Source organism: Coffea eugenioides, chromosome 1 (assembly GCF_003713205.1).
Source record: "Coffea eugenioides isolate CCC68of chromosome 1, Ceug_1.0, whole genome shotgun sequence".
NCBI classification, from domain to species: domain Eukaryota; kingdom Viridiplantae; phylum Streptophyta; class Magnoliopsida; order Gentianales; family Rubiaceae; genus Coffea; species Coffea eugenioides.
The window spans coordinates 51,191,322-51,217,010 of NC_040035.1; the positions used below are offsets into that span (position 1 = coordinate 51,191,322).

The 25,689-nt window shown below is 38.0% G+C and overlaps 3 protein-coding genes across 4 annotated transcripts; 1 reads left to right on the top strand and 2 right to left on the bottom strand.

The window, feature by feature from the left end:
• Positions 1 to 984: 984 nt before the first annotated feature.
• Positions 985 to 2,788, bottom strand: LOC113761134. The gene has a single exon (XM_027303993.1). It carries the CDS (start codon positions 2,442 to 2,444, stop codon positions 1,290 to 1,292), a length of 1,155 nt encoding a protein of 384 aa, XP_027159794.1. The 5' UTR covers positions 2,445 to 2,788; the 3' UTR covers positions 985 to 1,289.
• A 6,379-nt stretch (positions 2,789 to 9,167) lies between these two features.
• LOC113780601 (sodium-dependent phosphate transport protein 1, chloroplastic) lies at positions 9,168 to 14,990 on the top strand. Its single transcript, XM_027326388.1, has 10 exons — positions 9,168 to 9,812; positions 10,552 to 10,659; positions 10,865 to 11,020; positions 11,250 to 11,465; positions 11,606 to 11,815; positions 12,467 to 12,604; positions 12,938 to 13,039; positions 13,397 to 13,462; positions 13,871 to 13,955; positions 14,423 to 14,990. The coding sequence occupies exons 1-10, from the start codon at positions 9,354 to 9,356 to the stop codon at positions 14,518 to 14,520; spliced, it is 1,638 nt and encodes a 545-aa protein (XP_027182189.1). The 5' UTR covers positions 9,168 to 9,353; the 3' UTR covers positions 14,521 to 14,990.
• Positions 14,991 to 21,778: 6,788 nt separating this feature from the next.
• LOC113775460 (josephin-like protein) lies at positions 21,779 to 24,322 on the bottom strand. 2 transcript variants are annotated; one of them, XR_003468886.1, is made up of 3 exons: positions 24,047 to 24,322; positions 22,800 to 23,676; positions 21,779 to 22,209 (listed from the first exon to the last, which is right to left on the bottom strand). XR_003468886.1 is itself a non-coding variant. In XM_027320353.1 (2 exons), exons 1-2 carry the CDS (start codon positions 24,128 to 24,130, stop codon positions 23,212 to 23,214), a joined length of 549 nt encoding a protein of 182 aa, XP_027176154.1. In that variant the 5' UTR covers positions 24,131 to 24,322; the 3' UTR covers positions 22,572 to 23,211. The 2 variants fall into 2 exon arrangements, 1 of the variants encoding a protein (XP_027176154.1); XM_027320353.1 differs by lacking the exon at positions 21,779 to 22,209 and having other exon boundaries at positions 22,572 to 23,676.
• Between the last annotated feature and the right edge of the window lie 1,367 nt (positions 24,323 to 25,689).

Genomic DNA, 25,689 nt, shown 5'->3' on the forward strand with positions numbered 1-25,689 from the left:
TCGGTGTCTAATAATTTGGACAGCCACCCCACCTGTGTAGCTGATAATTGATAACATCAATATGATGGTGAAACTGTACCTTTCTTCATGTCCTTTTTCTAGACAACAATTTTGTTAAAAAGCCCCTAAACATTTGATTATTGTCTAGTACTCCTATGTGCCAACTAGCAGCAAGGAATAACTAGTGGATTATGGTTGTAGACACTATATATATATATATATATATATATGCAAGTCTATTAAGGTGTTTGTAGGATTATTTAAGTTATTGCATGCCTCAAGCTTTGGCCATAGTCCTTAAAAAAAAAAAAGAAATGCTTTGGCCATGGTTTTGCAAAGTGTGGTGTGATGTATCTCAAAGTATAGCCACATTTTACGGGCAAAAATAAGCTTAAGATTTGGAGTCTCTTCTTTAACATTTCCTTTTTTTAAAAAAATTTCATATGCTAGCTAGATACGTAATCATTTCAAATTAAAACTTGGGCTACTCCAATCCACGCCTCAAGTCAGCAATAACTTTTCTTGACTACTTAAATTTTACATAAGAATAAAAACTACTGCAATAACACGAAATTTGCCAAGAAATTAAGGTTGTGTTTGGATTACAATTTATTGGAGTTTTTTTTTTTATATAAAATATACTGTAGCGATTTGATACATGTGAGATAAAAAGATGATTGAAAAATATATTCACAAAAAACGTAGAGGTTTTTTTGATAGGATAGAAAATCCCTTTCCAAACATGTTTTAAGGTAGGAAAGAGATTATAAATGGGTTTGTTTGGATTGTAAGTTATTTGGGATTATTTGAAATATTTTTACTGTAACACTTTTTTGTGATGTGATGTATGTGAGATAAAAAGGTAATTGAAAAAATAAAAAAGATGTATTAAAAATTGTAATGATAATGTTAGCAAATAAAATTGAAAATTGTATTGGAAATTATATTAGGAAGTCCAATCCTTTCCTCTTTCGTTCGATAAAATACTAGCATCCCTCTTCAGTCTTCTCAATCATCATGCAACAACTTTCAGGTTTGGATGAAAGCTAGCCATCTCCATAGCCATAGCCATAGCCATAGCCATATAGGGTGCTTAAATCAATACCAGTTAAAGGTCAAATTTGGTCTGTCCCCGTCCTACGCATAACTACTTTGATTTCTCTAACTGATACTGCTAAACTAAAAGAGCACAATCAGCACTAACCACAAGAACATATAAAAATCTGTCACAGACAGTCCACACTAATTCAAGCACTGATTACAAAGCTCACACCCGCATGGGATCAAAATTACACAGTATAGACTATCACGAAACAAGGAAGCACCGCCCTCGGATTAAAAACCAACAACTCATCCTCTTCGTCCAGTCTAGCGGGCACCCCATTCTCCCTGCCCACCAGTGAGTCGAACCCGGGATCCAGCTTATCCGCGTCTTCCGGGTCGCATCCTATCCGACCCGCAATGACCCGGCAGACCAGCATGGCCCGCTTCACGCGCAAGTACTTGAACTCCTCCTCCATGTCCTCGGGGATGGACGCGTGCGCCCTCCAACTGGTGGAAAGCGTGGAGATTCCGTCCATCTTGGGCGAGAACCCGCTTGCTATGATCCCGCACACGCTGCAGTACTGATGATTGCACAAGCTGGAATTGCCATTTTGCCCCAGCTCACACAAGAACGTCGTGCAGTGAAACCTCAACAGCTCGTTCCCGTCAGCGATACACCTCTCGTCCCGCCTCCTGACGCCGCCGTTCCCCGCTGCTGCTGACATCACGCATTCCCTGTACTCCTCGAACCTCATCAGTATCTTGGGACCGCAGTGAATCTTCAGGATCCGATGGACGGCCGGGCTCTTCGCCATTCCGGGCCAACCCGTTCTGAAGATGATGTTGACGATGTTCTTACCCGTATCCCCGTCAACGAGCTCCGAAACCGCGTGCTTCACGGACTGATGCTGTTCGAGGAGGCTGGGGTACTTGTGGAAGATTTCGCCGCAAATTGGGCAAGGGTAGATGTTGTTCCGGAGAGGGAAGAAGGGTTGGTCGGAGGAGATATCGGATTCGGAAACGGGTCGGATACTAGTCTGGTGGTCCGGGAGGAGGGTGTCGGATGAGCCGAGATGGATGGCGGTAACGGGTTGTGTTAAGGATCTCGTAGAGGAGGAAGGTGAGAGGATGGGGATGGCGGCTGATGATGATGTTGGGGTGGCAGGCTTGGAGCAGAAGGCGCGTTTGAGGAACGACCAAGAGGAGGAGAGAGCCTTAGAAGGCGTGAACTTGAGACGAGAAGCTGGTGGAGAAGGGGGTACTGGGGTGTCAGATAGCTTCCGCTTTTTGGATTGGCGGTGAGAGGAGGAGGAGGTGTTGAAGATGAAGCAGCCAAGGTGGAGGAGGAGCAGGAGGAGAAGGTAGAGCAAGTTGGACAAGAGAGGGCGTAAGCTGGCCATCTTGTTGAGGGAGTATATATTAATAGCGCATTAAGGAAGGCGGTGGCTGTTGTTGTCGATCATGAGGGGGTTGTGCTGCAATCCTCTGTTGCCTCTTTAGGAGCTAGTCTTTCTTTCCAGATAGACGGAGATGGAGTTGGAGTACTGCTATAATGTTGGAGGAGGAAGGTAATGAATGATGAAAGGTGAGGAAGAATGTAAAGGACGAGCCAAGGCTGGTGGGACTGACTATCGGGGGAGGGGAGGGGAGGGGTGGGGCGTCTGGACGTGGAAGAAGAATAAAGCTAAAGCTAAGTAAGGGGTGGTGGGTGGAAAGGGAACTTCATGACAAGCCGTATTTGTAATATTGTAGTACTAGTACTGCTTGTGGACTACGTCCTTCATGCATCTTTCTGTTCCCTCCATTTCTGTCCCCTCTCTGTGAATGTGTATTTATCTTGGTCTTGACTCTTGATAAATTAAACCATTTCCTTTTCCCTCCAAGTCGGATAATTAAAGAATGTTCTGAAATTGGAGTTTCTCTTTCAATTCAATTTTCAAAACGTGGAAGGTTGCTTGACTCAAGAGTAATATATGTCACGAGAAACCCCTCACATGCTCAGTGATGACTTCTGTGTTTCTTTCTTTCTTTCTTTCTTCTATGGAAAACTTTTGAACCAAAATTGAATGCAGTATACAAATTTGAACTACAAAAATTGAATTGAAATATATGTATCATTCAATATGCATTATCCCTGTGATATTAATCATGCATATTATTTAGTAGCATAATAATATTTTTTACTTTTTGTTTTTGGTGCAAACAAATCTCGTTTTCATTTTTGGTACAAAAAGGATGATCAAGAGGGCTTGTTTGGATTGTAATTTTTCACTTAACTATTTTTAGATTTTATGTGAATAATTTGTCAATCATTTTTCATTTCATATATATTAAATTACTATAGTACATTTTTCTATTAATTTCGAAAGAATAGAAATACAAACTAGTTCGTGGTCTGCTCTCTGTAGAAAAAAAAACACACGCACACACACGTCCTGTGGTTCCTCTTGTCATATGAAACTTCTTCTAGCTACTTAAACGAACCTAAAACCAATATTATGTGAATTAAATTTCATTCTAAGACAACAAAACAAGGAAACAGAGTATTACTTTCGGCAAGAATTAGATTCTTCCTTCGTTAAGTGGTTTTTTACCTTACTTTTCTTGGGAAACAAAGTAGCTCTAAAACAAAAACAAAAACAAAAAAAAAAAGGGTGCAAATTATTGGCCTATTATTCTCCTCGCATTAAATTACACTAACATTTACGGAGTACCTGCAATAGCATATGTAGAAACTTTTATAATCACCATCTCCGACATGACCAAACTTTGATTCAGTTGTACACATATCTGTTTCCTCTTATCTCTTCCTTCCCTCGAGGAGAATCTAAAATTTGCAGTTCTTTGAATACTTGTAATTTGTTTATTTTTCAAGAGACGAAGCCCAAATTTTTCATCCTTTCTTCAAAACAAACGGCGCCTATTGTAACTACTGCATCTTAGATTAACACGAATCTCTATATTGCATTTGCTTTGTCATGTGATGGATAATTCCAGTTTTTGTCCAATTCTCCAATTTTAACTCTTCTCTTGTTATTTCATCAGTTCTTGTCCGATTCTCCAATTTCACTCTTCCTTTGTTGTTTTCGAAAGATTCTAATACACAGTAAACTGATTGGTTACAACTTCAGTCATAATTAGATTCTTGTTAGCTGATTTAATTTGCTTCCTGATTTCTCGTACAAGGATACTCTGAAAGAAAGTGATCAAACCAAATTGTCCTAATAGGACTGACGTGGAACGTGTACGAGAAAGATGTGTTGCATAGCTTAATAACCATTATAGTTTTCATTAAAAACCATTAAAATTCGAGAACTAGTGAGAAGGGTTCGATAAATTGAACTTGAGATACAACCCTTCGGTGGACTGCAAAATTAACAAATTCTCGCAGTTAGGTGGTTCTTCCAATCTTAAAGAGCAAAGAGAAAAAAAAAAGGGTCTGAATTTTTTACGACTGCAGGAAATGAATTGTACGGATGCTCATAATCTGATGCATCGTGGACCCAATGATTCTCAACACAACTAGCATAACATAACTTTTCCTTTTGGAAGGAAGGGACCGAAGTATGCTTTGTGTAGCTGACCGATGGGATAATCTTCTCGCGGGCCTAAGACAATCCTTCTCCAACCCCATTGTCTCCCATTCAAGTCCCTGAAATTACAGAAAAAAAAAAATGAATCTCTTGGATGTACTGAAGTATTTTCCTGACCACCTTTGAGGAAAAGATTTCCAGAAATCGGACCGGCTAATTATGGGGTCTGCATATTATTATACCATTTCAACAGTTTCCCAACTTTCCCTCCAAAATCCTCAGAATTGATGTAGAATGCCGGAATATTTACTTTGCAGTTCTCCTAGCTGAATAAAATGGACAGACGGCCACCTGCGCGGCCCAGTTGATGCTCAAATAAACTAGGAGACATCATTTTGAAGGTGAATTATGCCCAAATTAATACTACATTATATCAAGCCCTGGCCAATTGCATGATATAATATACGAAGACAGAATAAGTGTAATTGATTTGTGGTCTATCATGCATGAGCGTCTCCATGTTAAAGGGGAAATTTTTTTTTTTTTTTCACTCCCCTTTAATTGGATATTTTATTTAAGAGTTAGTAAAAGCAATGGACGTGTCATTTTCACTCCCTAAGAAAAGGGGCAAGAAAACCCCATTAAAAATCCCAGCTATCCTAGGTAACATGGTGTTTGACTGCGAGAATTGGAGTTGCAGAATTACACTTATCGTCAGTTGCCAAGCGATAATGATTTTTCATCCAAAAGAAAAAGAAAAGAAAGGTCAACGACAGTGCAAAGGACCTGAGAAAACTTGATTATAAGCCAAAGTGAAAAAATAGAAGCTTTCTTTAGCAACTAGAACAACTTTGTTTTCCTTTGGGAGCTTTATATATAGCCTGTAACATCCCTTTTCTCTTCTTTTGGTTGGCGCCACAGGGACAGAGCAGAAAGCTGCCGACAATGGGTAGATTAATCCCTGTTTACCACTGATCAAAGGTGGTTCTTCTTTACCTTTTGTGTTGGTGACATGATTTCAAAGACTTAGAATAATGCATTTGTTTTCCCATTTGGACGTGTAAGTGGACGCATGGCCCGTTAATCAATCCGAGTTTACGTGGCAAAGGAAAGGAGGAAGGACATCACAGGCCTACCAGTAACACCACCAGCTCCACAGTTTTCATCATTTGTATCATTCGTGATCCTGTGCCTTCCCCTTTATTTTATGCAAGTCCTAGCTTATAAGATGAGTATTAGTATTGGGTAAAATGGAAGAAACTGCAAGGCACCATTTGGATTGAAGGATAGGGCAAGGAAAGGAAAGAAGAGGCCTAGTGGAAAAGAAAAGAAAGAAAAATATATTAAAAAAAACCCGCGTATTTGGATTACGTGAGGAAACGAAAGGAAACTATCATGCACATTTCTATCCATAATTTAAAAGTTTAATTTATAAATATGTGATAGGTTTTTTAGGAAATTTTAGAATTTTCATTTATAATCTTGGTATTCTTTCCCTCGATTTTCTTCCAATGCAAAAGTATCCAGAATCTTCATAAACTCTTGATATGTGACTGAGCAGAGAAATTCTTGGACAACTGGTGGACTTTTTAGATACAAGCCACAGGCTTCCTGCAGTACATATAGTATCATATTAATCTCTTACCAGAGAAATATCATATTAATGATTCCATTTCCATATGAATTCGAATTTCCATTCATTTCACAAAAAGAGAAAGACGCAGGAAACAGCAAGCCGCTGGTTGACAAGAGATAGAAGTTGCACACTTATCATATATATTCATTACTGCAAGTACATAAATTTAGCAAATAATTGTAGAAAAAAATATACTTGGGTGAGAACGAGCTAGCAAGTCATGATCAAAGAACCATGTTCTGGTTCCCCAAAGGTCATATTCGTAGTGGATAACAACATTAATTTCCCCACATATTAGACATTATCAAATTGGTCGTGGCTTTATCTAGTTTTGCGGTGATAATGACCAAAGATCATAACCGGCCGGGTGGACCATACCTGAATGGATCCCCCTAAACATAATGGTCAGACCCACGTAATACATCAAGCTAAGCAAAAATCCACGGATGTCTTGACTCTGATCTATGGTCCCTACAAAACTGCATCGGCTGGACAGCTGATCTTGTTGTCCTGTTGGGTAAATGAGGAGGGAGGAGGATGCTGCTGCTGCAGACTGAGGGTGAAGAAAGTAGGCAGTGAACCAGTGCTGTTTAAGGCATTAAGTATGGCAATTAAACAGCAGTGTATCAACTATCAAGTGTGGTTATGACTTATGAGACTATATTTCTTGTTGTCTTCTGTTTCTTGATATTGGCAAACTGGACATGACCCCTGGAAATAAAGGGTATCTCAGAATTTTCTGAAAGGAAGAATAAAGATGCCTGATGAGTGAGCCACAAGTTTCTTGGCTCTTTGCAAGGCTAGTTTTCTTATTGTATTTGTCTAAAGCAAACTGTATTTCCTCTGAGGATTTGGCTTGGCTCAATTTAATTAAGAAGATACTGGCAGTAGTGGTTGTAATTGTTGAGAATCCTCCACTGTGCACGGGCCACAGGGTGAAAACAGTGATGGAAGTGTCGGCTAATTGCTTAAATTTGTAGCATTGTCGTCAGATTTGTACGACACAGTGACAGATATGAGGCATGGACATGAATTTAATGGAATGTTTTGGCTTATAGCATTGGCGTTTTGCAGTCATGGTACTTTTGGAACCTTTGTATATATATATATTCGTAAGCACTTTTACAACTTTATCTCTTCCTCGGTAAAAGTTCACAAACATATGCTTCCCCTTGATTTCAGCCCTTTTACTGGAAAAGATCTAATTACGATCTTTGAGGGTATGTGTCCAGGGCCAGGCATGCAAGTTGAGAAACGCCAGCAGCTGCTTCTGTGTGTGCGCGTGTGTATATATTAAAAAAAGATTTCTTAGATTATCATGTAGTATTTTACTTTTAAGAAACTTTTGATTGTGCAAAGCACAGGTCATCTTTTCTTTTCTTTTTTTTCAGGTGTTCCGCAGAGAATGGACCCCGCAAACTATTCTCCACCCTCCACAACTTGTGGGCAGCAAGGTTCGAATCAGGGACCTACCATCTTCAGCAACCTCAACCACCAGACCAAGCTCTGGAGGACTAGACACAGGTCATCTTAGCTAGTTATAACATAACTAAACCAATAAAACATTTTTCTTCAAAAAATTTTTACGTTATTTGTGAACACATTTTATGATTACCTTTTTATCTCGCGTACATCAAATCGCTACAGTATATTTTTCTATAAAAATTTTTGATAATAGCAATCCAAATGGGATAATTTTCCCTGATTTTTTCCTCATTAAACTTCGTGTTTCAATTTAATACATGAAAATCATATGATAAGAATAATAGTGAAAATATGATTAACAAAAAATAGAATGCGATTAACATTTCCCTATTTATTTGATAGGATATAATTATTAGTCAATTACAAAATGTTGAAGTGTTATATATTATAGGATGTCAAGGGTGGGTAGCGAAATCTATGAGTCGAGCTCAACAGATCTCAAGCTACTGTGAGATTAACATAAATCCTAGTTCAACAGTCCAGCTTGATCTCCTTGATACTTCAACAATTCAATAGAAGATTATAAAATCAAACACATGGGGACCAAAGAGAAAATTTTTTGATAGCTCCTAATAGACTTTAGCTTTAGCAGCTAAAGAACAATAAGTACAAGTGCCATATCCAAGTTTAGCAAATTTAGGAGTCAACATTAATGATAGTTCATGACACACAATAGAGAGAGCTTGTGAATCAAATCAGGGACATCATAGTTATCTGATCAATATCTCTACTAACCAATTTTTTTTTTTTTTTTTTTTTTTATATATATAACAAAGCTGCTGAATAAAGTTGTGAGTCTAATCAACATGAATTGCTTAGCTTAGCTGGGTGGGGAATTTCATAGGAATTCCATAAGGTATCAGTTTTAGTATTAAAAACTAATTCATGTGCCACCTTATATATTGGCACCTCTAGGAACTCGTTTTATAACAACAATTTTTGCTTCTCTGTCCTACAAAAGCTCTATAATTTGACACGGATGAATTGCATCAATCCATTACCCACATAATAATATGGCGATAAGCTTCACCCAAAAAAAAAATTTTTTTTTTATGGCGATAACATGAACAAAAGTAACTTTGGGTGGTTAACATATGGGCTTCAATATCTCACTGGGTTTGTCACAATAGAATTGGAAATTGGCTGGTTCTTCAGGGTTGAAATCAGGAGAGAAGCCCAACAGCTTTTCTTTTTTTTTTTTTTTGATTATTTTTGTTAATTGGTTGTTGACGTTGCAATTTGAAGAGAAGCCCAATAACTTATAATGGTGGTTCGGTTTGGGGCCTTTGGGAATAGAAACTCCTCTTAGAAGAAATAGTGCTAGCGACGTCGTTTAATTAAAAAGGCCAACGTCCGGGAGAAATTTCTTCATCCGAATCTACATTATCTGTGACACGTGTCCAATCATGAGCAGTGCCCATAAATTTCCCGGCTTTTGTGCCTTTCCCGTTCTTCCTGCCTTCCCCGTCCACATTTCCTTCCGCCAATAATCTTCTTCGAAACAAACAAAAATTTTTTTTTTTCAAAAAGATCTCGATCCTCCTCCCCTCGAGGCTCCAGCCCCCAACACAAAAAAATCACCCTGTAAAACACGCACAGAAACTTATACAGCTGAGGAGGAGTCCCTGAACAAATTCCATAGAAGCTCCATCGCTATGACGGCGGGAGGAGCTTCTGTCATTTCCTTTTACTCTCCACCTAGCCACCATAATTCACCCGAAATTCAACTTCAAAGACGAATTTGGAGCTCCAGTTTTCGCTTCGATGCCTGTTTCAAGTTGCAGTTACCGATATACCCTTTGAACCGTGCCAGTTCTTCTGTGCATGTTTGTTCAGGTTCAAGTAGAAGTAGCAGTAATGGCGTAGTAGTAAGGAGAAAGAGTAGCTGGAGGGTGTGGACGGACGTGAAATCGAAGCCGTACGATGTTGCAGACTCCGAGCGAGAGTCGTCAAAGTTTCAGGATGCTTTCAACGACGCCGCACTGAAGAATGGCGACGCTGTTGATGGACAGATTGTCGACATTGCTGAAATTCGATGGTGGGAGCAGTTCCCAAAGCGTTGGGTGATCGTGCTTCTCTGTTTCTCGGCTTTTCTGCTTTGCAATATGGATAGAGTAAGCTTCTACAAGGACAACCATGTCCTTTACCTTTTAAAATTTTTCTGATATAGAACTTTTGTTTGTGAATTTGTATGTTGTTGAACGTATTATACTTATGCATATGTTAATTGCTGTCTGCCTGTCTGTATGCTATCTGTTATAAACTAGACACTTGGTTTGTGATTATTGGTACTTGGAAAAGATGGGAAAACAAGCAAAGGAGAATGCATGGAGTGTAAACATGGTACCTGCGGGGTCTGTGTTTGGTGATTAGTTACGATTAAGAACATAATCCATTTGTGACTTTCTATTTTCATGAGACTCTCTTGAGGACCACTCTGTTTTTTGTTTTCATGCGTGGTAGTATTTCATTCTTGAGTAAGTACCCTTTATTAACGTGTTTCTAGTTCACGTGCATGCTATCAAGAGGACTATCTTCTTCAAAAGCTAGGGGATCTTGAACCTGAAGTTTAAGTTGGACTACATTCCAAGAATATGAGAAGGCAAATAGAAAATAAGTTGGTGTGCACACATTCAAATTGGCCTCAGGGCATTGTGGCCTTTCTTGGAAAAAATTTCTAAAAAGTTCTTGAGTATAGCATACACGTGTTTTCCCCAATCGAATATTGCGATGTTTGCCATGTAGAAGCCAAAGGGTTTTCTCCTGCATTGAGAAAAGGAAAGAATGAATGTATATTGAGTTAATGAAGTTGAAATTTCCAGTTGGGAACTTTAAGCAGATTCTCTTTTACAGGTAAATATGAGTATTGCTATACTTCCGATGGCCTCGGAATTCAACTGGAGTCCATCAACAGTGGGTTTAATACAATCTTCATTTTTCTGGGGATATCTTCTCACTCAGGTAACCAAAAGAATTCTCTTAGATATCCCATACTTTAAAAGCTAGTCATCTGAAGCATTAATTGTTTTTAATCATATTGAAAGCAGATAAGGCAATCTTGTCTATTACATACTAGGTACTCATAGTTTTAGTTGTCTTATATACTCTAGATATAAGTAGGTTGTTCCACCATATCATTCATTGCAACTTTAAATCCTCACCTCAGGTTGCAGGAGGTATGTGGGCTGACACTGTAGGTGGGAAGTTTGTCTTGGGATTTGGCGTGGTCTGGTGGTCCATTGCCACCACTGTAACACCAATTGCAGCAAGGCTTGGGTTGCCTTTTTTACTTGTTACTCGTGCCATCATGGGGATTGGTGAGGTCTGTCCTTCATTACAGATTCTTGCTCCTATTGAAAGTTTATTTGTATTTTCAGAGTGTGAAACAAAGTCCGCAAGGATGTACTTGAAAACCTGATTTATCTGTATCTCTGCAAGGACCAAGTGATGATATCTTTAACACGTCTTATTGTGTTATTTTGGGATGTTTTATTTGTTTCAAAATGGCTAATTGAATTCTGAATGTAACTTTTTTGGGGCTTCTTTTGCAGGGTGTTGCCATGCCAGCTATGAATAATCTTCTGTCAAGGTGGGTTCCAGTAGCAGAGAGAAGTAGATCATTGGCTCTAGTGTATAGTGGAATGTATCTTGGATCTGTAACTGGCCTGGCCTTTTCACCAATATTAATACATAAGTTTGGTTGGCCATCTGTATTTTATTCATTTGGTTCTCTTGGCACAGTTTGGTTTGCAGTGTGGCTAAATAAGGTAACTTTTGAGATCTAAAGTTGAACTTTTTGTTATCGTTGGTGCTTCTCAAGCGTGTTATAATGGATGCCTTCTTCTGAAAAACTAGTATTATTTCTCGTAGTTCTCTTGGACTCCACTAATTGTGTTTCTTGATATAGGCACACAGTACGCCTCTTGAGGATCCTGAGTTGCGGCTTGATGAAAAGAAGCTGATTCTCAGCAATAGCGTATGCAAGGAGCCTGTTAAATCTATACCTTGGAGATTAATTTTGTCAAAATCTCCTGTGTGGGCCCTTATAGTTTCTCACTTCTGTCACAATTGGGGAACATTTATTCTTCTAACGTGGATGCCTACATATTATCACCAGGTGCAGCCACATTCATTTGTTACCTCCTCAACTATAGCTTCTAGGGCTTTAAGGACTTCCTTCTAAGTTTACCATGCTATAGTTCTCTACGAGTTTGATTTTCTCACCTGACCTCTAGATTTGTGCTTAAGCTTTCAATGGTTAGTATAGTATGACATTTTCTCTAAACAGGAAAAGTTGAAAGGATGGTAAGTTGAAAGGATGGTAAATTTGCAGCTCTGCTTTCTTGACGATTTGCTTGTTAAATCCTGAAGTTAGTCAAAGTTAATGCAGCTCTACCTTCAACCATTGGTTCCTTTGCACTTTCTTTACCTTGTACATTCAATTCTTCTTCTTCTTTTTTTTGTTTAATTATTTTCATACTCCTTGTTTGTACTATTTGTTGAACCATGAAAATATGCATAGCCTACATGTTAAAGTATTATGATATCTTCACACGTCACTTGGAAATGATGCTGCTAGTATCAGTTTCTTTTGTCATTTTTTTCTTGAAATAATTTTGGATTTCATATCACTACTCACAGAAAGTCTAGAATTCTCTTCTAGATAATGAAGATCATGATACTCACCAATTTTCATGTTAATAACAGCTTAATAAACCATATGATCGTACTGACTGGCAATGCTCTTGTTTTCTTAATTCTGTTACAGGTGTTGAAGTTTAATCTTACTGAATCTGGAATGTTTTCAGTCTTGCCTTGGCTCACCATGGCCTTCTCGGCAAATCTTGGTGGGTGGATTGCTGATTCTTTGGTGAGCAAAGGTGTATCTGTCACCGTTGTTAGAAAGGTGAAGTATTATGCATGTAGTTGAACTGACTAATGTTTATGGTTAACTCATTATGATTTATTACTTTGGTTTTGGCATACTTTGTGCTGGTGATGACGAATTGTAAATTGTCAACACAATCATATAGTGTGCAAAGTCTAAATTGTGAAGATATGTACATGCTGGACCACTTATTTTAGCTACATCCACTGAGGCTGGTTATGATAGGTCCAATCTTTTTCAAAGTTGCTTTGGCCTTACTGTGGCATTTGCACTTGAGTGCTGCTAGATTAGTCTCTTTTAGTTGTCAGTTCAGTGGCTGAACTAATTTAATGTTTTGAGATCTTCGTGCAGATAATGCAGACGATTGGATTTCTTGGCCCTGCGTTTTTCCTGACTCAGTTAAACCATGTTGATTCTCCTGCAATGGCAGTTTTGTGTATGGCCTGCAGTCAGGTCTGTGAATACCATACAATGAATCAAACATTAATTATATCTATCTTTTTGCATAGGAGGACTTGGGATTCAATCCTTCTTCCGAAACCAAGTTCGGTTTGAAGAATTTGTGGATTTCAGTCCTTAAGCTAATTGTCCAAATAATCATTGTGGAATTTATAGTATCTGAAGTTGATGATTATAACTTCTTCTCTCCTCTCTCTCTCGCTCTGACACACACCCACACACACACACACACACAGATTAAGCATATGTGCGTTTTTTTTTCACCTTTTGTGTGCTTGTTATCTTTTTTGCCATCTTGCAATATTCATTACCGTGTTTTGTTTTTCTGTTTCCATTTCATTTCTTAAACAGGGTACAGATGCTTTTTCACAATCTGGTTTATATTCCAATCATCAAGATATTGCCCCTCGCTATTCTGTAAGTATTATTTTAGTTCAATCAAACTTCATCAAGTTAAAGGCAACTCAACTAAAAGCTTGATGCAAGTACATGCAATACAGAAATAATATGGCCCTACCACCAACATATTGCTCCCAGCTATCCTAGTTTTTACTTCAGGGATGCATCAAACTAAAGGCACTTGAACTACAAATCAGGGTTTGAATTTTATGCTATTTGCCTAATGATAGTATGTTGACAAGATAGATTACATGGCAGTTGAAAAGTTTCTCTCATTATCTTAGCATGAGTTTTTTGGTAGCATTATCAACAGCTACTTGCTTGGTTCCAATAGCTTCCTTTCCCCCCTCTTAAAAAAAAAAGGTTGCCCTTCTTGCAGTCGGCTTAATGTTTCCATTTTTTCTACTTTATATGTTAACCTTGTAGGGGGTGTTGCTCGGTCTATCAAATACTGCGGGAGTGCTGGCTGGTGTTTTTGGAACAGCAGCAACTGGTTACATTTTGCAACACGGTATTATTTCAACCTTTTACATTGTAAAACTTTGAATCTCTTGGACTCGTAGGTACATAGTGTTTTCAAAGAGTTTAGGTAGTTAGAACTGATTCTTAGATCACTCCATGAAGCAAGAAACCCATAACTGTTATTCTATTATCCTTTTGCTTGTGGTCCTTAAAAGCGAGAGGAAAGGTCTTATAAACGGTAGATCACTTAAACCAGATTACACAGACTCTATTCACTGATTGCTGTATCCTAGAGCACCTAGACCATGCACATAACTCTGGCAGCCGGGTTGATGTCCTCATTGATTTTTCTCTTAGTTTGCGAACTCCTTCATGTGGAGTAACGATGATGAATCCGGCTAAGACAATAAAGTATTCATTAGAAACCACATTTTTAGTGCTTGATGGTTTTACTTTGCCTCCTTTCTGAGCTAAGGGCGCTATGAAGTGACTCAGGCTATTTAACCGCATGTTTAGGTTCATGGGATGATGTCTTCAAGGTCTCAGTTGGCCTTTATTTGGCTGGAACCGTGGTGTGGAACCTCTTCTCAACTGGTGAGAAAATTTTGGATTAAGAGACAATTCAAAACAAGTGGGAGGATATGAGACTCAAGCGTCAAACACCTCAGCTAGACCATACAGGTGCTCGAGAGAAACCTATGATCGCTGGAATTTCGCGTCCAAGTGGCGCACAGGAAGAATTATTTGTCTGTAAATTCTGGGAATCCAGTGTTGTGCCAGCCTGAGCCCAAAGGAAGCTTGACTATCAAGTGACATAGTTGTAGCCTTTCTCAAAAACCCAAAAGAAAAGCACAAAGCTTGTATACGTGAATGTACGGCAGGAACAAATCAATTTTGTAACTCAAAATTGGAAAACATTTTATTCCATAAGAAGAAAGCATTTATTCTGTACAAAACAAGAGCCACTCTTATGACTCTTTAGTTACATACTCACTGCTGTAGGACCCTTTGAAGTTCTATTTGATTTACGCTCAAAATGTACAAATACATTACAGAATCCGTGTTTGAGCTTTACTTTCAGACATTTGAACCCGATGACTTGCTGCTCTTTTGAGTTCATTGCATCCAAAGTCGAATTACTTGTGCTTGAGGAACATGCGGCAACCACATCATATTGGGCTGCGACGTGTCAAGTCTTTAGCCATAGCTGCAAAAGATGAGCTCTCGCCTGTCTCTATTTTTCCTCCCCATCAATAAACAAATGAAGGGCTAAGTAAACAGGAAACGATCAAATGAGGATAAGCCACTTGTGGAGAACTCGTGTCATAAACACGTACCTGTAGTTCTCTTCACAATCTAAATCCCATCCGACGGCCTGATTTCATCCAATAGTAGAGCCAATTGAATATATTATCTCACAACCGTTGCTTCTTTCGTCTCCCTCCTGTGCTCCTCCAGACTTCAATCATCAAAGTACGCAAAAGCAGTAGAGCCAATTGAAATGGCGTCCTTGAACTTGTTTTTCACTCCAATTAATACTGTCCCACGAAGAAGAGTGTGCACAGCAGCCACAGCTGCAAAGAGCTCTGGTGGAAGTAGCCAGGAGAAGGGGCTGCTGGATTTTATCCTTGGGGGACTACAGAAAGAAGATCAGCTCTTGGAAATTGACCCAATCTTGATGAAGGTGGAGGAAAAGGATGGTGGGCGCAAGAATCCCGTAGCCGTGCCACCTCCGAAGAAGAAAGACGGCGGCTTTGGATTTGGGGGATTATTTTCCAAGAATGAAAAGTGACCGCTTCTGTTAGCCACTTTTTACATTTTATTTTCACATCTGCCAAAACGCTAAGATCCCATTTTATTGTATCAAATTTATATGTTGTGTAATTCTTCATAATTTGATTTCAAAATTTAATCTGGGAAGGATGACCTGGTTCACCCCATTGGCCCCTAACTGTAGTTCTGGTATCTGAACCGCCGCCAAACTTCATAGTTTTTGTAGAATGTCAGCTTTGAGTTTTGTTTGCATTAAGCATGCCAAGAGAAGCAATTTTAATATGCCAGGCCTTGTTTGGATTGCTTGTTTCTGTCGAAAAATGATAATATTTTCCGTGATCACATTTCCCTATCACATTTTTTCCTCACATATATCAAGTCGCTACAGTAATTTTTCCATAAAAAATGACGGAAAATACAATCCAAACACAACCTTAGTTTGCAATCGTAGTTCTAATCGTGCTAAACTGCCTAATGCTTCATGGCTGCTGGATGATGTAATTTCTTGGTTACACAATTGTAGTTTTTATAGTGCTAAATCTAAACTACTGGCTAATGCTCCTGCTAAATTAATATTCAGTTACAAATTATGTCTTTCTACCAACCACTTGCCTTTCGTTCATACACACTGTAATTTTCTCTCTTCGTACACTGGCTGAGGCTCCTGCTAGACTAGATTCAGCTACAAATGATCAGGATGAGAAACCTTAAGCTCAGGAACGGATGGACATCTCAGATGCGTGAGATGATTGTCATTGGTGCTTTCTGCTTTGCTGCATCTGCTACTTATCATAGTTGAGAATCTAGTTTTATGACATGAAGGACAGGAGCAATTCAGAATCTCAATCATTCTTATAGATTAACAATCATTACAGGGCATAATTACGTCCATGAGCGCCGCCAAAAGGTTTTCACGCACTGAACCTTTAAGATAAAAGGCACATCTGGAACATTCTCTTTTATATAGTGTAAGCTCTTGACAATCTCGTAACAAATCATTGCACGAATTCACACTAATAAACTAATGCAGTGGGTGTATGATCTTTCATGAGTGATGACTTGAATAAGATACACCGGCAACAGCACAATGAACATCATAAAGAGAGCTAAGAATCATGTTTAGACTACTAAAAATTATATTCTAAGTATAACATTAACCAGCAGTTAATAAAAGATCTGGTCTAAATTTTGAAAAATTTCAATCCTTCTAATTAAGTTCAATGTTCTGAGTTAAGTTCTACTGCTTGACATAAAATGTCAGTAAAAGGCATCATCAGGTTCAGCATCTGTACTGCCACCACGGCACCACCTTGAATCCAAATGTCCTCCCTCCTAACCATTCAGTGTATCATAAGTCCTGCCAACACTTCCCCTCATACTTTCTTTATTTGCTTCTTATCTTTGCTACTTTTAGCTCCTCCCCCCCCCCCTCCATCTCCGCTGCCACCACCCCGCTTCTTATCCTTCTTGTCTTCGTCTTTGCCACCCTTCAATCCTCCCAGTTCTCCACCTCCAAGACCCTTAGCACCCCCCTTCTGCCTGTTCTTTCCGCTCTTCTTACCCACATTCTTATGCCTCTCTGTCCTATTGGACGCGAAATGCCAGTCAGATGGAGGAGTTGGATCATAGACATCTTCTGCCCATGAAACCTTCAGCTCCTTATCTTCAACTCCCTCTTTCTTTGCACTACCTTTCATGGCATGATCCGAGGGAACAGGTGTAGTGGCGGCTCATGCTTAGGCGGTCCAGTTTTGCCGTAGCCCATCTGAATCAATAAAGCTTCTGTTAAATCTTCATCACCTTCTTCTTCCTCTTCATAGTAATTCTCCCATGTACCCTTTTTCTTGATATCATTATTATTATTGTCAATTTTCACAAACTTTTTCAGCTCATCAACAACAATATTGCTGAAAGAAAACCCACCAAATAGACTCTCATCATCGTTGCCAGTAAACCCAAACTTAACAAAATGGGGACTACGTCTTTTGAATAAAAAATGAAAGGACTTTATACCAATTAAATTGCCAACAAAAATGAGGGTTCTAAATTGCAGAGAAACTTGATATGAAGAATACTGCTAGCTAATTGATCCAGATAATCGGAAGTGGAAAAAGTTTAACGAAACTATACCTTGGTAGGCACGGTGTACAATTAACATGATTATCTGAGAAGATTAATTGGTAGAATTTCTAAACCCTAGTCGGGGGAATGAATTGGGAAAGTAAAACGGAGTTGCTGTTTACTAATCTTACAAACCCGCAAGGATGGGGCTGACCTGGGACTGGGAGCAATCGGAATGGAACGGTATTACTTTTAGCTACGTGCGTATACCCGGTTTACAAGATTTTGGCAGACCATGCGATTCAAAAATTGTTCTTTTTAATTTTTTGGGAAAAAAAATGAAGTTTAGGTGATTTCAAACTTTGGAATTCAAACACAACTTTTTCATAAAAAATAATTTGTCCTTACTAATTGAATGGCCATTTTAATACAACTACATTATTCAAATTAATCATGAGTAGCTATTTCGATACACTTGATTTATGACTCCACTTATACAGTGTGTTATAGTCTATTCAACAGTTAGATAAATTTTCAGTGACCTAGACTTGTAAAATATTCTCTAATGAAGTGGTAATATGGCCAAATCTCACAAATTCAAAATAATCAATCCAAGTTATTCAGTAATTCAAAGGTCCAAAATTATATTTTATTCCTTCTTCTCCCTCCGTCTCCTCGATGCGAGACATTTCATTATTAGTTAGTTTTCTTTTCACCTCCAACTGTTAGGATTCAAACTCGTAAGAAAGGTTTTAAGAGTCTCCCCCCCCCTCCCCGACTATTGTACTTGGGATGTAATTTTGGATTGAATTGCTAATAAATGTTTTCAAAGTTATTTCTGAAGATCGATGCCAAATTTCTTTAAAATTGCCGTCAAATCCCGAGTTTGTTAAGGTACAAGGACTAATTACAATTTCAAGAAGAGCATAATTTGCTGAAATCTAAATTAACAAATTAATTTATGTGACCAGCCAAGTTTAACAACATCATGGGCAAGCTGCGATGTGGAACAAAAAGACTACAAATACCTCCTTTTCACTAGACTAAGTACATAAAAATACTACGGATTAATTTGGTACACTATCAAAGTGGGACGGAGGGAGTATTTCTTAAGCTATAACAGAACCCGACCTCCTAGATTGAAACTTGAACAGAAGTGTAGAACCCCCACTTTCCCTGATTAACAATTTTAAACCGTAAATGGGCAAGAACTTCTGAACTAGTGATGGGAGGGACAACAAATAATAATAGTAAGACTCAAAAACAGAAGACCTCATGAACAGATTGGTGTATAATATTTGTCTGATCAACTATTCCTATTCTTAGTCCATGCTTCACCAGTAGAAAGAAGAAAGCGCCCATCAGAGATGAAGATTCGGCTGGCAGAAACAACAATAATAGACATGCGAACAAAAGACAACCTAATAATACTGTTGCCACATCTGTTCTGCATACTTCCAGAGCTGATTATTTTTTTAGCGCTGACCCATGCATAGGAACTGCAACAGCAACAACTGCAAATGTTAAAAAGGGTGTTAATTGGGTAGGTGACCACTTTAACTATGGACAAACAAAATGGACAGGCACGAGTCTTCATCATCTGAATGTGCGACTGACATGGACCCTTCACCGACGCCTTCAACATTCATTCATTACGAGACAGGTATTCTTAGCCTACCATCCTACTATGACCTCAAGAAGACAGCCAGAAGAGCCTTAAAAGAAGACAGCCAGCCACACAAAATCCTCTGATTTTAAAAACATATGTTATGGGGCTTCTTCAATTCTGGAAACAGTGACATGTGGCTTGGTCAATGACTCAATGGTACAATGGACCAGTCGCGTGGCTGCCCCCCCCAAATTCTCCATTCTTGGCTCCAACACTGCTGCCACTATTGCTAAGCCCTTTGTTGGCCGGAAGTATAATCAATCCTGATTGATTCTACCACAGTTCTTAGTCGTCGTGCCAAGGACTACCACAGTTTTTAGTAACTCTAAAAAGGTCATAGTAGTAGTAGTTACACTTGGAGAATTCACCGAAAAGAGATCACTGACATTTAACGACTAGCTGAGTAATCATTTGTTTGCATAGAGTAAGCAATGTATGATAACCATACCGCTCATGCATTTCGACAAGAAGGGATCACTTGTTGATGAATCTTTGGTTGAAAACTTGAAAACCACACCACCAAGCATGCCTATTCATTTTCTTTGAGTACTACTAAATAAAAGAGTAGAGAAAGAAATCAAAAGCAACAGAATAGCATAATAGTAGTGTTTATATGTGAACTTTATCTTTGACCGTTGTACAATAATATTCAACCACCACTCTGCGGACCATGGTTTATATTAGGCCATGGCCTCAAAATAGGTACCCATAGCAAGACAGCTTACTAAGCAAATGATTATTGCTGCATTCAAATCTACAGTCTACTAATTTACCTAGAAATGTTAAAAAAAAAAAAAAAAATTCTTAGGTTCTCCTGGTTTCAATTACAAAAATTCATCAAGAAAGCCATCAGCAAATAGCAATTACAGGAGGAACAAATATGTTTGATAAAGCCACAACTTTCTAGGATCTAAATTATAGCCCAAGGTCTTCATGAGAAACGTTGAGCATCTACTGCAGAGTGGAATTTGATCTTGGCAATGAAGAAGAAGAGTTAATAAACTCGATGCAATCATCTATAGCTTCAGCGCGATGAGAATCAACTGGAGCAACAGAGGGCTTTGCCCTTTCCGAGGAAGTAACTTTAGGAGAACATCTTCTAGGAGACATCATTTGCAGCACTGCGAACATCTTACCACCAATATGTTTAAGATACTTGAGTGGAGATAATTCTTTCTTTCTCGGCAACCTGAATTTGCAACTTCTTGTACACCTCGGGGTATTGTCTTCTTTCTTGCAAGACTTCTGTTTCTGAAGCTCTGCCGCGGGCTTCTGATGAACAGTAGCATGCGATCCAACATTGTTGGCTCGTCCATTGCCTTTCTGAGCGGACATCTCAAAAGAATCAATAGCTTTAAAAGTACTAGAAGTTTGAGCTAGAGAGGCGGAGAGAAAGAAGGGAGCAAGCCCAAGAATATGTAGAAGTGAAGTGTGCAGTTATGTGCTTTTATAGAAGTTCAGAATAAACTTTTCTTTTCTTTTTATGTTTCTTGAAAATAAAGGTGAGAACGCAAAGACAAAAAGGTTACTGCATTCCCAGACTGTCAAGACAGTGCAGTCAAGAAAAAGTGATAGCACCTGTCTAAAGTACAAGTTTCAAGAATGATCTCTAGCTATTCCTCCTAAATTCTTACCTTTAAGCTTTAATTGCATAAACTAAGCTCAGACCATCCCCAGATTTGCTGAATGTAGCCAAATTGCGCCTGCATTAGTTGTCGAATTAAAATTTACTAACCAAAATTTTCAAAGGTTCTCGGCGGAGGACCTGTCAATTTATTGTGGAATCTCAGGAGGACCCTCTTACCAATCATGGTATGCTATGCTTTACGTTCAATCCACCAAGTAAATCTAGGAGACAATTTTCAGGGGCTTACTGTCCCTCATTTCCCCCTATAAATTGGCAAATACGGATAGATATTGATTGTAATGCAATTAACGCAAAATTTAATGATTCTTGTTTGAGTCCTTTCTTCTGACTTGGAGCAGCAACAGAAAATCATCCATACCATCTTGAAGCAAAATCTGTGTCGCCCACACGGAGTGGTGGGCAACATGGAGTGCTGGGTCGCCTTAAATGTGACAAATTCTAGCCAAGGGACTATTGTGAATAGTCACAAAATCATTAACTACTAAAAACCTAATCTTGGAATCAGTTGAGGAGAGAATTAAAGTTGATAGTTCTAATGGGCCACACAAAAAATAGAAAGGCGTTTAGGAAAGGTTAAAATTTGACAAAGGTTAATGGAAAAGAGAATAATGTGGGGCTTCAGCAGAATGCCACCAGAGGAGGTGAGGCCAATAACCTTTTTATAATCTTCTGTGACCGTAAGGGTTAAAGAAATGAGATTTGCAACCAATCCACCTTTCGGTAATGCATCTCCAAGCTGGGAAAGAAAATTTTAGTGCGTTGGAATTGAAAACTGAAAATAATTCACACCTGCGTGCGGATTTTTCTCCATAGCCCACCAGTTTTTCCACCAAAAAAAGGTGATTCCAGTTAATCAAACACTTTTCTCAGGAAAAAGGCAACGCCAAGTTGATCAATCTTTCGGTAATCCGTTTCCACAGTTCACTGGAAGGAATTCTAAAGCTCAAAGCCATGCATTTTATCTTTAAGCAAGGATGTCTTAAGGATCAAAGCCTGCATGAAGCCTCTGAATTTTGGATACAAAAAAAAAGAAAAGAAATACCCACAGCAGTCGAAAAATAAAGCTGACAAGGTCACGCCTCATTCCAAAATGCAAGACAAGTTTTCCTAGTTTTGCCATATCTTCTTTTTGCCTGGCAATAACCAATCAACCTGCAGAAGTTTAACATAGTGTTTAACTCAGATAACTCAGATATTGCGGCAACTAAATCGGCATAATTCAACATAGATCTTCCAACTGCAGTCAATTTTTTTAACAAATGCCAGAGGATAATCCTTACACACTTCTAAACATAAAAAGATGACACTTGCAAACAAAAACTTTCAAAATCAAGTAATTTACCAGGGTTGCTACTCCAGAACTTTAGCAACTACAACTCTAATGGTACAAATGCTTTCTGGTGGTGTTAACGAAAATTGCGGTTCATAAAATTAGCAAATAGTTCTTTGGTTGGCTTGGTTGTGTTTCTCAAAATCTTCTACCTAATCTCTAAGAGCAACCATCATGCCACAAAGATTAAAGAGCATAAGTTGCTATTAAACTGCCTCTGGAAAAACAGCAAAACTTCATGTCCCTATTGTCAATATTTCAATGCCGCCCATCACAGAATACCTGTAAAAAGTCTAAGAAAAAGAAATACATACGACACGAGCAGATAAAATGTTCATTTACAGATCTCCTATCATTGTTCATAGCTAATGTCACAACAACTCACAGAAATCTTGCAAATCTATAAGTGCACCTTTCAAAGGAAGACATCAGGTCACTGTACATTGAAACTCTAGATGTTATCTTCATTACTGCATTCACATTGGAGATGAACCCAGAAGACTATTCGAGACAAGTGGCTACTTGAGAATCCATGGATCCTGTCTTTAAACACATGCCAACATCCAGACCTTACGATCAAATGTATTATTATCTACAAGTATTCTGCATATGATTGATTTGGACCTGTCAACTTCAGCACCAGATGTCAAACAAATGGTGAGTCCATTAAGAGATATTACAACGGGTTGGCAGAAAAAAATTGGCTTTGTTACTTTGCTGTCTGTTGATCTTTTACATTCCAAAAACGTCTCTTTAGTATGCAAAAATATGCAGAAGTAAATACAAACACCAGTTAACCGTTTTTCTTCGTAAATTCCAAAGGCTCATTTTTCATTATTCATGACGAGCAAAACTTCAGCACCAGCAGCTATTATGTAATCCAAGAAATTCCTCACTTCTTCTGTATCTTTAAACTGATAAGGAGTGGAAAAATCACTATCTAAGTTATACCAAACACCTCCAACCGTTCGCAAGGTAACCCAGTGTCTACTTCTCCAAAGCCCAACATACTTCTTCACTGGAATATTAAGCACAATACCCATTAATTCGTTTCCTGAGCCCTCAAGATCAATAGTAGAAGCTCCGTTTCGCCGATCATGCCAAACAACCCTTTTTCCTTTCTCTTCGAGTGCAGCAATAAGAACATTGATGTCAAAGTTTCCTGTAAGCAGATTATGATGGGGCTTAAAAATTGCAGACAACGGAGTCCATGTTCCCTTGTTGGGATCATCAATGTGAAGTCTTTCAGCAATAACATTCAAATCCGCACGTGTAAATGCATCTTTATCCTGAATAAAAACATTTTGATCGACTCAATCACAACTAGCCAAATACCTTATAAAATCAGTATACATGGCTCTATCTATTCACCTGCTACGGTCAAGAAAAATTCAAGCCTGACTTAAACGGCTGCACCGTAGCATTCTAGAAATAACTATTTTCATTTTGGGTTCTTGTTTGTCAGGATGGATAGAAGTACATAATTCAATCTTATTCATAAGAACCTAGCATACTAAGCATAGATTCATGACTGAAGGAAAAATCCCAGAAAGGAAAACGGTAATTCAGACACCAGAGACACGAATATCAGGTATAATATACGGAAAAGGAGGGGTTTCAGAATTGGAAGGGGATGGAGACATAAAAGCAAGAGAGTACCTGGAAGAGATTATTGAGGGAGTGTAAAAGGCAGAACTGCAATCTTTGCTTCTCGTGGTAAATCTCAGCCTTTCCTGTCTCCATAACTATCAAACCTCTGAAGCGGAGATTTTCCACAGTAAACCCACAATTCGTGCAAAACAGACAACACCTAACGATGTGTTAATGCTTCGATTTATTTTTAAAAAGCGGAAAAAACTAAGAAGAGGAGCTGAACCCTTTGCTGTTCACAAATCCTCGCCAGATGCAAAAACAGAAATCGACTACTCACTACTGTACTTCATCCTTCCCCCCCCCCCCCCAAAAAAAAAGAAAAGAAAAAGATTACTATTACTTTTTAATCTTTACCTATCTCGGATAATAGCTTTGACTTAATTGATTAGAATATCTCTTGGCAATCTAAGGATGTCGAGCCTTTTTCAATTTTCTCCATATGTATCTTGTCTGTATTTGTAGTTTTTTTTTTTGGGGGAAATAGTCTTCTAGCTTCGGAGTATTACAACAATAATTACACTCAGCTCCCTCAAATTTAATATATATTACAACGGAGTAAATGTTGTCCTTTCAACACGTAGAAGCATTTGATTACTTTGCAACTCAAAAAAAGAAAAAGAATAAAATAAAGGGAAAATGACATGTTTCATCCCTCACATTTCGCAAAAATATTCTTTTCGTCCCTCACTTTTAAAATGAAGCAAATTCGTCCCTGACATTTAAAAATTAAAGCTATTACATATTTAAACCTAATTTTCAATCTGAATCAAACCATCCAATAACCCAGTAATAAATTTCGGAAATAGAATTGATAAATCATTCAGTCAATTTCATCATATTCACATGACATTTATTAAATCAAAAAAATAAAATTATAAAATAAAAGGCTATTCTTTGTCTTGGAATAGTAGAGTTTTTTTTTTTTTGGTAAATCTTTTCATGCACCGTTAGTATATCCGCTTGCGAATTTATATGTGTATCATAAATATAAAATTTGGTGTTTAAATTAAAATTAAAATGATATGGCGGTACATAAAACCGTCAGTGTATACAATAATAATATATGAAAGATTAACCTTTCTTTTTTATGTTATAATTTTTTATTTTTTATTTTTAGATTCATTAAATTTCACATGAATATCAAGTTGAATTAACCAAATGATCTACCAATTACACCCCCAAAATTTGTAATCAGGTTGATTGGTGATTTGATTCAAATTGAAATTTAGGTTCAGAGATGTAATAATTTCAGTTTTTAAATGTCAAGGACGAAATTGCTTCATTTTAAAAGTGAGGGACGAAAATTATATTTTTGTGAAATGTGAAGGATGAAACCGATCATTTTTCCTAAAATAAATGCGAACAATATCCTTCGCGTTCATTTGAATAAAAACAATCACTCAAATACCATTATGAAGTCTTATTATCATAATACTCTTATGATTCAACTAAAACGAAAAAAAATAAAAGAAATTTTATAAGGCATTATTAAGTAGGTTGACAATTTCATTGCATCATGATCGTTGTTATCATAATTCATTTCTAACAGAGCACAACGATTAATTATCACATATTTTGTTGGTATAATTGCTTATTTCTAATTTCAAAATTACTTTTAAACCTTCCTATATATATATAAAAAATAAAAG